Source organism: Ascaphus truei, chromosome 9 (genome assembly GCF_040206685.1).
Source record: "Ascaphus truei isolate aAscTru1 chromosome 9, aAscTru1.hap1, whole genome shotgun sequence".
In the NCBI taxonomy this organism is placed as follows: domain Eukaryota; kingdom Metazoa; phylum Chordata; class Amphibia; order Anura; family Ascaphidae; genus Ascaphus; species Ascaphus truei.
In genome coordinates this window covers 140,822-153,078 of record NC_134491.1, presented here as the reverse complement: position 1 = coordinate 153,078, position 12,257 = coordinate 140,822, and the positions used below count along the sequence as shown (strand labels likewise).

At 48.7% G+C, this 12,257-nt stretch overlaps 1 protein-coding gene across 1 annotated transcript in view; it reads right to left on the bottom strand.

Moving 5' to 3' along the window:
• The window catches only part of GANC (glucosidase alpha, neutral C), a 73,873-nt gene extending 61,804 nt beyond the window's left edge, over positions 1-12,069 (bottom strand). The window contains 2 exon segments of the mRNA XM_075613146.1: positions 4,262-4,318; positions 11,929-12,069. Coding sequence (XP_075469261.1) covers positions 4,262-4,318; positions 11,929-11,990 — 119 coding nt within the window. The 5' untranslated portion in view covers positions 11,991-12,069.
• Between the last annotated feature and the right edge of the window lie 188 nt (positions 12,070-12,257).

The following is a 12,257-nucleotide window of genomic DNA, read 5'->3' as shown; positions in this document are numbered from 1 at the left end:
AAATTGTATTTACATCTTGCGACGGAGGGGTGGCCACGGCCCCCGGCGGTTCAGCCGTGAGGTCATGGCAATGACCCTGCAAAAACCCCACCACGCCCCCCCACCCCCGTGTCACAAATCTCTTGCATCTCACCAAAGGGCGTGTTTTCCACAAGCCGCCACCCCACCTGGCACGTATGGTACAGTGCAGACTGGAACTGCGGCCTAAGAAAACATTACCAGTGACTCAGCAGCTCAAACTCGCATGTATTACTGCTGCGGGTTTGCACTCTCTGTCCTGTGGATTCCTGGAGTTTTACAAGCGTTTACTAAGAGTTTCCCGAGACCACGTTTGCATATGGCTATTATATTCTTCCCAACACAAACATTTTATTTTTCCGTACTTTATTTCATATTTCAAGAAGGTTTGTAAATGTTATAGTATAATATAAATGATAATATTACATAGTTACATAGTAGATGAGGTTGAAAAAAGACATAGGTCCATCAAGTTCAACCTATGCTAAATTTAGACAACAGATACTTTATCCCATATCTATACTTACTTATTGATCCAGAGGAAGGCAAACAAAAAACCCCATTAAGGGGAAAAATTAATTCCTTCCTGACTCCAAGAATTGGCAATTGGATTAATCCCTGGATCAACATCCTTCCCATGTCTACTTATTTGGTATATCCCTGTATACCTTTCCCATCTAAAAAATGTCCAACCTTTTTTTGAACAAATCTATTGTATCTGCCATCACAGTCTCCATGGGTAATGAATTCCACATTTTAACTGCCCTTACTGTAAAGAACCCTTTCCTTTGTTGCTGGTGAAATCTCCTTTCCTCCAACCTTAAGGGATGGCCCGAATCCTTAGTACTGCCCGTGGGATAAATAGTTCTTTTGAAAGCTCATTGTATTGTCCCCGAATATTTTTGTATATAGTTATCATATCCCCTCTTAGACGCCTCTTTTCTAATGTAAATAAATCTAATTTAGCTAGCCTCTCCTCATAAGTTAGATTGTCCATCCCCTTTATTAATTTGGTGGCTCTTCTCTGCACTCTCTCTAGTTCCATAATGTCTTTTCTTAGGATTGGTGCCCAAAATTGTACTACATATTCAAGGTGTGGTCTTACTAGTGCTTTGTAAAGGGGTATAATTATGTTTACTTCCCTTCCATCCATTGCCCGTTTGATGCAAGATAAGATCTTGTTTGCCTTTGCAGCTACTGCATGACATTGGGCACTATTGCTAAGCCTGCAGTCTACAAGCACTCCTAAATCCTTCTCCATCAAGGATTCCCCCTAATATAGGAAGCTAATTATATGTTTAAAATAAGCGCCCTAACACTGCCGTAGATTTTTCACGGGTTAACAAAACGTCACCACTTTTAAAAAAAACAATCCGCGCGGCACTTTATTAAAAAATATATATTATTTTGTGTTAATATATGTAGCGTTTGATTACCTTTATTGAAAACTAACTACCTAAGCTGCCGATCAATTAATTTTCCCGTGATCGATCAGCAAAGTTTCGGCTTCCCAGAGTTCACTAAATGGCTGCCTTTGAGTTCCAATCAATCCTTCAGTCAGTGTAACTCAGTGGCTACAGTGTATTCTTATATTACTAAGGTAACATGATCTATTGTTACAGTTTGCAGCTCAAACTGCTGGGAACATTGGTAAGAAATTATCCCAAACAGGAAAGTATTACAAAGATCTTGCACTGCTAGGGAGGTGGGATAAACCTGTTATAGAAATCAAAGGATGCTCTGTATATTAAACCTCATTAAAAATGGCATTAAAGCTGCAGTTTAAGCTGCCGTTTTTAGATTTTTTCCCCATTCAATATGTGCATCAATACAATCTGCATACAGACTAGTGATTAGCCAAGTTACCGATCGATCCGTTCTCCTGTGATCGATCGGCAATGATTCGGCTAGGGGGTTCTTTAAATCACTGTTAGCGCTGCAGAAGATTACCTAAGAAGCAAAGTTCTGTGTGAAGTATCATGTGACCAGGCAGTCATTAGATACAATTGGTGCACTGCTAGAGAGAGGGCAAAAGGGGTGTTCCAGATCCTGCCTCAGAAGAGGAAGAGAAAAAGGAGGAATGGTGGAGCACTACAACACATGTCCATAGACAAATAAACAAACAGGAGAGTGCGTTTCCCATAAAAAATCATTATTTAATGGTCATGAGGACAAGAAAAGGGCAAAAAAGCCCCACCAACGTTTCACGCTTCTCAGAGCGCTTTGTCAAGGTATGCACAACAAACTTTATTGACAAATATATAGAGAGACATTTTAAAACAAATGACCAATGAACATAGCACAAGAGCAACACACCCTCTATAATTACTAATAGATCCGTTGGGACAATGGAGGCTACTTACATGGCGGGAGATCGGCGGCAACAGCACGCATTATGTTGCACAACACTAGCAAAATGCACCCGCGCACGTCAACCCCAGGAGCCCGCAAGTCTCAAAACACCCGATGGCAAAAGGGGACCGGCGCGGCGGGCCAGCAACCGATAGTCCCGCCCCTAGCAACCAATACGGAGTACAAACAGGTCTAGCAACAACTCAGGCGCCGCCTTTCCCCGCCCTTTGAGGTGCCTCCATTGCCTTGACAAATCTACCCACTACCGGTTACTGCGCAAGCGCGTAGACGGAGTGATTGTTAGGGTTGTCAAGAGTCCGGATTGGTTGCTAGGGGTGGGACCATCGGTTGCTGGCCCGCCGCGCCGGTCCCCTTTTGCCATCGGGTGTTTTGAGACTTGCGGTCTCCTGGGGTTGACGTGCGCGGGTGCATTATGCGTGCTGTTGCCGCCGATCTCCCGCCATGTAAGTAGCCTCCATTGTCCCAACGGATCTATTCACAGCCAGACACTGCGCAAGCGCTTAGCCTGAGTTGTTGCTAGACCTGTTTGGACTCCGGATTGGTTGCTAGGGGCAGGACTATCGGTTGCTAAACCCGCACATGTAGCCTGATCTCTCACACATCAGGAGAGCATTAGTAATTATAGAGGGTGTGTTGCTCTTGTGCTATGTTCATTGGTCATTTGTTTTAAAATGTCTCTCTATATATTTGTCAATAAAGTTTGTTGTGCATACCTTGACAAAGCGCTCTGAGAAGCGTGAAACGTTGGTGGGGCTTTTTTTGTCCTTTTCTTGTCCTCATGCCCATTAAATAATTATTTTTTATGGGAAGCGCACTCTCCTGTTTGTTTATTTGTCTATGGACATGTGTTGTAGTGCTCCACCATTCCTCCTTTTTCTCTTGTCATACCCACTGGACGGAGGCACACCTAAGGACCCCCACTGCTGGATTACATGGACGTTGCAGCTTCAAAAGTGAGTCACTTGCTTGCTACATGTTTTCCTGGCTATGATCTCTGACATTTTGGTATTATCTAGGGTGAGTTATATGCTTATGACTCCTGGTGCCAATGTGTGTTAATTTCTCACTATGTGGTGAGTTCACTATCCAGGAGTTTACACCCAATACCTGTTGTCTTCAATCAAGTATTTATCTTGGGGATCCTACTACAAGTATTCTTTACTCATTCAATTATACTGTCTGTTATCGGTCTTTAGCACCACGCATTTACATTCTACTCAGAAGAGGAAGGGAATGTCACTTTGTAAATGGTTGTTATAGAAATAAAAATGCTTGTTATTTAGAACATTAGAATACATTAAAAATGTCTTTAAAAAAAATCTCATACTACTGTACAGAACGGATTTATTAAAAAAAAACACACATGTAGGTTATTGCTTGAACTGCAGCTTTCCGAGTTGAATTTTGAAAAATAAAAATGTAGTGTGTATTATCTAATACTACAAAAGTGATTTATTATTAATATTAAAAAAAAACACATGTAGGAAATTGCATGGATTGCTTCTTTAAGGGGTTAAACAGGGTCATGATACACTTCCAAAGGGCAACATAGGTCTTGAAAGGTTGAAAAGCAATGTATTATCTGTGTCACTGCGCTGCCTGTTACAGCGCAGGTCACTATGTCTCAGAACAGGTATCAGTGCCGTTAATATGAAGCTGAGAAAGGCATCTGATGATCTGCTGGGTTTCCTCTTTTTCTGAACCCTGGTAATATTGACATCAACCAATGATAAAGTCCAAATAATATATTATACGTTGATCTTAAAAAAAAATCAAAAAATCATTGTAGCCTGAACTTTGCGCAAAACCAGTAACCCCTTCAGCGCCAGAAAGGCTGGCAAAGCATTTCAATGTAATCTCGCAGCTGTACCTGTAGAAACCAATCTGACTGCAGGTCTTGAATTTTTTCTTATCTTCGTTAAGGACGCTGGAAATACAAACAGGGTGTTATAGTTTGAAGATAGAAGTAACGAAGGCGGGAGAGGGAGGAGGGGGTATGATGCCTTTTATTGGGCCAACAAGTAGTTGATGTTACAAGCTTTCCAACCTCCCAGGGTAGGACCTGATGAAGGACCCGAGAGGTTGGAAAGCTTGTAACATATCAACTTGTTGGTCCAATAAAAGGTATCATACCCCCTCCTCCCTCTCCCGCCTTTGTTATAGGGAAGAAAGGACCAGCACGGCCCCCTACCCTTCTTTGTTGTTTTTAAATAGGAAAGCATATAGTGAGTTTACATTTCATAACCTCTGCAGTAATGTGTGTATATTTGTACTTATCTGAGGCTGTGCATAGCATGCATTAGTGTAACACAGGCCCGCACAGCACTTGAGTTTATTCTGAATTTCACTATAAATGGGACTAGGTTTTTTGAGAAACTGATTTCATGTTTGCGCTGTTGTAAATACTGTAGCTGTATATTGTATTTTCTTTCATTTCATGCGTCGCTGGTCACTTGAAACATATTTGTTTTGTCTCCAGGGACACAAAGTTATTAGGACAAATATTGATCTGAGGTCTTCCTCCCAAGTACAGGGTTTTCCCACTCTTCAGGGGGGGTGAGATTTTCTGGGGGTGGGGCGCAGCGGTTAGGCCTCGTTCAAGGTGCTGGCTTCGGCGGGCGGGCGTGCTGACGTGCGTGCTGCCGTGAGCAACAAAGTGTAAGGAATCCGCTCCACGGTTTACTGGTTACCTTACCTTGCAGACCGGTGCAGTTCTGGAACAGCTTTCCTGAGGTTTGCTGCAGCCTGGATTCACTCAAAGCAATACACACTCCCTCTGGTATCTACTGCAGCTGTGCAGCCTTTCATTGCAAACTATACTTGCATTCACTCATTAAGGGCTGGACCTTCACACCCCCGCCGGGGATTGGCCCGCTGGCCTTTAAGTATTGCTTGCCCATAATGCTCCTTGCCGAGCATAGTCCTTTCTGGATGTCAACTGTTTTGCCACAAGCTCTCGCTTGTTCCCCTTTGCTGATACCAGGTCACGCCCTGCGTCCTTCAGCTTCCTTCAAGCCGTTTGTTCTCCAATGCTGATTCCAGGTTACGTCCTGCATCCTTCAGCTTCCTTCAAGCCGCTTGTTCCCCTGTGCTGAAGCAGAGATTCGTTCCTGCGTCCTTCAGCCTCCTGGATTCCTGCACTAAAGTAGAGGTTCGTCCCTGCGTTCTGCAGTCTCCTGGATTCCTGCACTGTAGCGGAGGTTTCCCTGTATCTACAGCTTCCTGGTTCCTGGGGCCTACTCTTTCCCTAATATAGAGAGGCCGTGTCCTGGATTCCTGCACTGTAGCGGAGGTTTCCCTGTATCTACAGCTTCCTGGTTCCTGGGGCCTACTCTTTCCCTAATATAGAGAGGCCGTGTCCTGGTTCCTGCGCTGTAACAGTGGATTCCCTTGCCCGCTCAGGACTTTTGCGCTGTAGCACTGGTGCACCCGTGCAGCAAGACGGTGTGCTATTCTGGTCTGCCTACCATCTCCTGTGACCAGCACCATGGGCCATGGTCGTCGCTCGCGCAAAGGCCAACCCCGCGCTCCTAAGCTGAAGCGGGTTTCTCCTATCTCCTTGTTGCCGAACTCCTGCATGGACAATGTTTATCCTGACGTCTCCTGTTCTGACCCTGGCTTGTACAACGACGACGCTGTCTTCTCCAATCCTGATCCTGCGACATATGACTACGAACTGCGCAATCCGGATCAGCCTGCGCGGTCTCAGGTCGGTGCTTTTACAACCCCACCTCAGCCTCGCGGTCCGACCCTGGTTTGTGGCGAGCAGAACCCTGACACAAAGTATTCAAATTGAATACTTGTTGTCAGGGTAGCTACTGCCCTGCCTCCGAAGCCAGGAGTTGCCGCTGACGACAGCTTCAGTAAACGAAAATTTCGTTTACTGCAGCTGAAGCAGCGTCACAGGGACCAAGGCAGCCAATGAAATCATTCTTCAGAATGATTTCAAGGCTGCAACACCTCATCCCTGCTCTCTGTCTGTGGCCGGGAGGATTAGGATGTGACGTCAAAGACACGCCCACTGAACGACAGAACGCCCAGGCTGTCGGCAGGGGATGATCGGACGTCTCCTACACCAGCAACGCGCGCACTTGCGCCCTCCATATGCCAAAGCAGGCACCCTGAACGAGCCCTTACAGAGGCCCCGCGCTTCCCCGAAGGCATTTCAATGAAATGCCGGGGATCGTGTGAGGCCTCTGTAACTTTACTTACCTTAACTTAACAGCGAAGTGTCACCATGGCAACCGTGGGGGTAATGTGACATTGTGTTGCCGTGGCAACACGACATCACATGATCTCTGCAGCGTCATTTGACGCCGGAGCCGAGCATCGGGAGGGGCGCGAGCAGGGAGTGAGATCAGGCAGGGGGCGCAGGGAGAAGAGTTTGCGCACCGCTGAACTAACCAACCGACTGCAGAGTATCAGGGACAGGATCAGACAGTCCTGGCTTTATATGTAATGTAGGGTATTTTTTATTATACAAAAAACAAATGTACAAACATCAATACAAAAGCAACAAACTTAAATTAAAATACAATTTAACATCTTATTTACATTATATACAGAAACAGAAAACATTTACACACTTATATCAGCACACCCGCCCATCTTGTCTCCCAGGACTTTATAACCCCACCTCTCTCTTCTCTCTCATTTATTTTATATGCTCTATAACCTGTTCAACTGCACAGGTTACAGTCACGAGAACCCTTTCTGTGGAGAGAAGACTGTGGGTGAACCACAACCTGGTTGCGAAGTTTACGGAGCTCAGACCATCCCTCCTTGCTCCTCGTTTCATTCTGGTGTTGGATGCCTGGATCAAGCTGACGTCACGACGGAGTGACGCAGTGGCGCTTCCCCCACGTGGTGCGAAAGCACCAGGGCTAAGGGAGAAGCGTGTCCGGATACACCATCCTGACGGACGTGTCAGATATGGTGAGAGGAGCACTGCAGACAGTCCCTGGATTACGGAGACCACAAAAGTGCTTCTATTAACTGCTCTTGATGCACTGATTTGTCGTAAGTGCATTTTTATCATTTTTGCTCAGTTAAAAGAAACATACCTATGAGGAGTGCGCTTCTCTCTTGTTTCTATCTCTTCTAGTACCATTGTGGAACGCGTGGGTTGCCTCCCGTTTTTGAAGATAGCAGCACCCTCAAGATTGGACTAGTAACTCTCTGTTTTTTATAATAACAATTCATTTTATGTGTGATATTAATTATTATTGTTTATCATTTGCTTTTATCACATAGGTTGTTTGAGCGCCCTAAGCTGAGGCTAGGTTTTATTAATTATTATTGGAGGACTTTTTTGGTAACAACACTTTTTTATCAGCATTTGTTTTACCATTGCCCCTTCTCTACAACACTAGCCTTGGAGATTAATTAATTAGTATCCTATATATTGTTCAGTGGTCAGCACTTGAACATCATATTAGAAATACAAAGACCCTGTGCATCTCTTAGACCACATCTAACCTTTTTAGGTCTGGTTTTACAATTTTCATGGGGAATAGATTCCATAGCCACCAAAATCCTTCTCATTTGTTAAAGAGGATAATATTTCCTATTGAAATAACCTCATGTTTTCTTTAACAAGCTTATAATGCTCAGAATTCACTTTTTGGCCATTTTGCACTCCCGTATATAATTGCAACAATTTAGATCGGAGGACCAAATACTGTACTTCTTATACCTCACTTTGTTTGTTAGATCTGAGGTTTTCTTAAAAATCTTTTTATGTCTTTTTTAGTAACATCCCACCGATGCACTATATTGGGATACAACATTTGCGTGGACACACAGTCCTCGAAGAACTGAAGGAAACCTCCTCCTACAGTCTCCTCCTGTAACATGGAAGAGTTCAGCTTCCAAACCCTGCAACCACAGAGGAGTCTAAGTGTAGAGTTATTTGTAGAATAGTATGATCAGAATATTCTACAGGTGATAATCTACAGCTGGCAGTATTTATCATTGCTCCTAACATATAACCTGTCTATTCTGTTTTTTTTCTATCCCCACATATGTACTGCACCGACACACTTTATTCGAGCAAATACCCAGTATGTACCTGGCAGATACCTGGAATGCGCCGCTCCTCACCTCTGACAAGCCCCGTTGCATTTGCCTTCCCAGCCTGGGTTCATGCCTGGCTGACGGGCGGCTGATCTGTTAAATGATAATGATTAGGATTTAATAGGCTGCAATGCTTCGTGTGTCTACCAGATGGCATAAATTCATGAATTGTAATGCAGTATATATATATATACACTGTGCAGTATTGCAGCCAGCGGGAATAAAATGCTTCAATCCCTGCCTGGAAAATAACCCAATGCACTCGGGCAGAAAACAGTCACAAACCTCAATACACCCGGGTATACCCGAATTCGTGGGACTAGCCGAGCTCGAATAAAGTGTGTCGCCAGTGTATGTATATCCTGGAGTATTTGGGCTATGACTTCTATAAACATCGCTTAAATCAGCCTGTTTACATATATAATTTAGTAACACTATATCATATTCTAATACATCTCTACCACTGCCACGGTCTAGATTCGAGGTCACACAATTAAAATCACCCCCTAGAACAAGACATTTGGATGAAAACAAAAAAAATTCTCTCTTGCCGCATGCCTCCTCTCTCTGGCCGCACGCCTCCTCTCTTGCCGCACGCCTCCTCTCTGTTGCCGCACGCCTCCTCTCTCTTGCCGCACGCATATAACCTGTCTATTCTGACACTGTGCTCATTTGCATGTCATTTCCCAGAATCCCTTGCTGCAATGGAAGCACTGTATGCTGGGTGATAATGGTGAAAGGCAGGGTTGCAGACCTGTCTAAGACATGTGAATGTGCTCACAAGTGATATATTTATTTGCTATATGCTAACTGTGGAGGGTTTTTTGTCACCTTTGTCACCGACCATAACTTAGATCAGGGGTGCGCAAACTGGTGGGGCGTGGCGGTTGCAGAGGCATTTAAATTAAATGCTGGGGGATTGTGCGAGGCCTCTGTAACCTACTTACCGGGATTCAGAAGCCTTGTTTTGCCACATCGCCATGGCGTCAAATGATACCAAGGGGCCATGTGATGGACCTCGCGGCGTCATTTGACGCCCGTCGCCATGGCAACGGGGTCATGTGATGTCACCTGCGGTGTCATTTGACGCCGGTAAAAAAGTAAGGGGGCGCAGCTCCAAATGTTTGCGCTCCCCTGACTTAGATAAATGTGGTGAAACCTACCCAGCCTTAAATTGCAAAGCCAGTACAACCAGCCTCACACTGAGACCCACAAGCTGGCTAAGATCAGGTGTGGTGTCTATCCTACCTGTGGCAGGAGTAGGGGGGATAGTGGCACACATTTGGTCCTATTGCCTGGTTGAGAGGTGGGTCACGAGCAGATTTTTTGGAGCTCCCACAAATGTTATATAACATAAGTTTACTGGTTTACTTTGCCATGTCTTCCCCCCTAATGCCTCTCTCACCCTTTGTCATTCTATCTTTTCCTCTCATATTTCTCTTCTTTCCCCAAAGTGTTTTTCTTCTTTCGTTCCTAAATCGTCTCCCTCTCCCCTTCCCCAGCATGTCTGTCCCTCTCCGCCCCCAGCATGTCTGTCCCTTCCACCCCAACATGTCTGTTACAAGTTGCTCCCCCAGCATGTCTGTCCCTCGCCCCCCCAGCATCTGTCCCTCGCCCCCCCAGCATGTCTGTCCCTCGCCCCCCCAGCATGTCTGTCCCTCGCCCCCCCAGTATGTCTGTCCCTCACCCCCTCCAGCATGTCTGTCCCTTGCCACCCCAGCATGTCTTTCTCCCGCCCCCCCCAGCATGTCTTTCTCCCGCCCCCCCCAGCATGTCTTTCTCCCGCCCCCCCCAGCATGTCTTTCTCCCGCCCCCCCAGCATGTCTCTCCCGCCCGCCCCCAGCATGTCTTTCTCCCGCCCGCCCCCCCCCAGCATGTCTTTCCCCCGCTCCCCCCAGCATGTCTTTCTCCCGCCCACCCCCCATCATGTCTTTCTCCCGCCCGCCCCCCCCCCAGCATGTCTTTCCCCCGCTCCCCCCCCAGCATGTCTTTCTCCCGCCCGCCCCCCAAGCATGTCTTTCTCCCGCCCGCCCCACCCCAGCATGTCTTTCTCCCGCCCGCCCCCCCCAGCATGTCTTTCTCCCGCCCCCCCCAGCATGTCTTTCTCCCGCCCCCCCCCCCCCCAGCATGTCTTTCTCCCGCCCCCCCCCAGCATGTCTTTCTCCCACCCGCACCCCCAGTATCTCTTTCTCCCGCCCGCCCCTCCAGCATGTCTTTCTCCCGCCCCCCCCCCCCCCCCAGCATGTCTTTTTCCCGCCCGCCCCCCCCAGCATGTCTTTCTCCCACCCGCACCCCCAGTATCTCTTTCTCCCGCCCGCCCCCCCCAGCATGTCTTTCTCCCACCCGCACCCCCAGTATCTCTTTCTCCCGCCCGCCCCCCCAGCATGTCTTTCTCCCGCCCAAAGCATGTCTTTCTCCCGCCCGCCCCCCCCCAGCATGTCTTTCTCCCACCCGCCCCCCCCCCAGCATGTCTTTCTCCCGCCTCCCCCCCCAGCATGTCTTTCTCCCGCCCGCCCCCCCCCAGCATGTCTTTCTCCCACCCGCCCCCCCCCCCAGCATGTCTTTCTCCCGCCTCCCCCCCCAGCATGTCTTTCTCCCGCCCACCCCCCCCCCAGCATGTCTTTCTCCCGCCCCCCCCAGCATGTCTTTCTCCCGCCCCCCCCCCCCAGCATGTCTTTCTCCCACCCGCACCCCCAGTATCTCTTTCTCCCGCCCGCCCCTCCAGCATGTCTTTCTCCCGCCCCCCCCCCCCAGCATGTCTTTTTCCCGCCCGCCCCCCCCAGCATGTCTTTCTCCCACCCGCACCCCCAGTATCTCTTTCTCCCGCCCGCCCCCCCCCAGCATGTCTTTCTCCCACCCGCACCCCCAGTATCTCTTTCTCCCGCCCGCCCCCCCAGCATGTCTTTCTCCCGCCCAAAGCATGTCTTTCTCCCGCCCGCCCCCCCCCAGCATGTCTTTCTCCCACCCGCCCCCCCCCCCAGCATGTCTTTCTCCCGCCTCCCCCCCCAGCATGTCTTTCTCCCGCCCGCCCCCCCCCAGCATGTCTTTCTCCCACCCGCCCCCCCCCCCCAGCATGTCTTTCTCCCGCCTCCCCCCCCAGCATGTCTTTCTCCCGCCCACCCCCCCCCCCAGCATGTCTTTCTCCCGCCCGCCCCCCTCCCCCAGCATGTCTTTCTCCCGCCCGCCCCCCCCTCCCCCAGCATGTCTTTCTCCCGCCCGCCCCCCTCCCCCAGCATATCTTTCTCCCGCCCGCCCCCCTCCCCCAGCATGTCTTTCTCCCGCCCGCCCCCCTCCCCCAGCATGTCTTTCTCCCGCCCAGCATGTCTTTCTCTCTCCTCCCTCCCCCCAGCATGTGTGTCTCTCTCCCCTGGCATGCCTTTCTCTCTCCTCCCTCCCCTGATCTGGTCCTTCCCTTTCAGCTTTTGCAGCCTGGCATATAAGACCTATAAGCCCTTGTCTTACCCCCCTAGAGTGTCATCAAGCTCAGGGGCACAGGGTGAGAGTGGTGACTCCTTGGAGGACATAGTCCGATCCTGTGTGTATGCTCTCCCAGGTCACTGTTGTTCTTCCTATACTTCCTGCAGTGACCCCCTCTGGCCCTGTGTGGGATTACATTGTGTCACTGTGCTATATTTAGAAGAGAGGGGATCAACACATCTGATTGCAGTAAATGAACTAGCCAATGTCATGTCAGGCTGCGGTCCCACTAACTGCTACAGCGCACGCCTGTGCGATCAAGCCCCGCCCCCCAGTACCTCCGGTCCCAGTCCCTACCTTGTCGCGCACCTTTC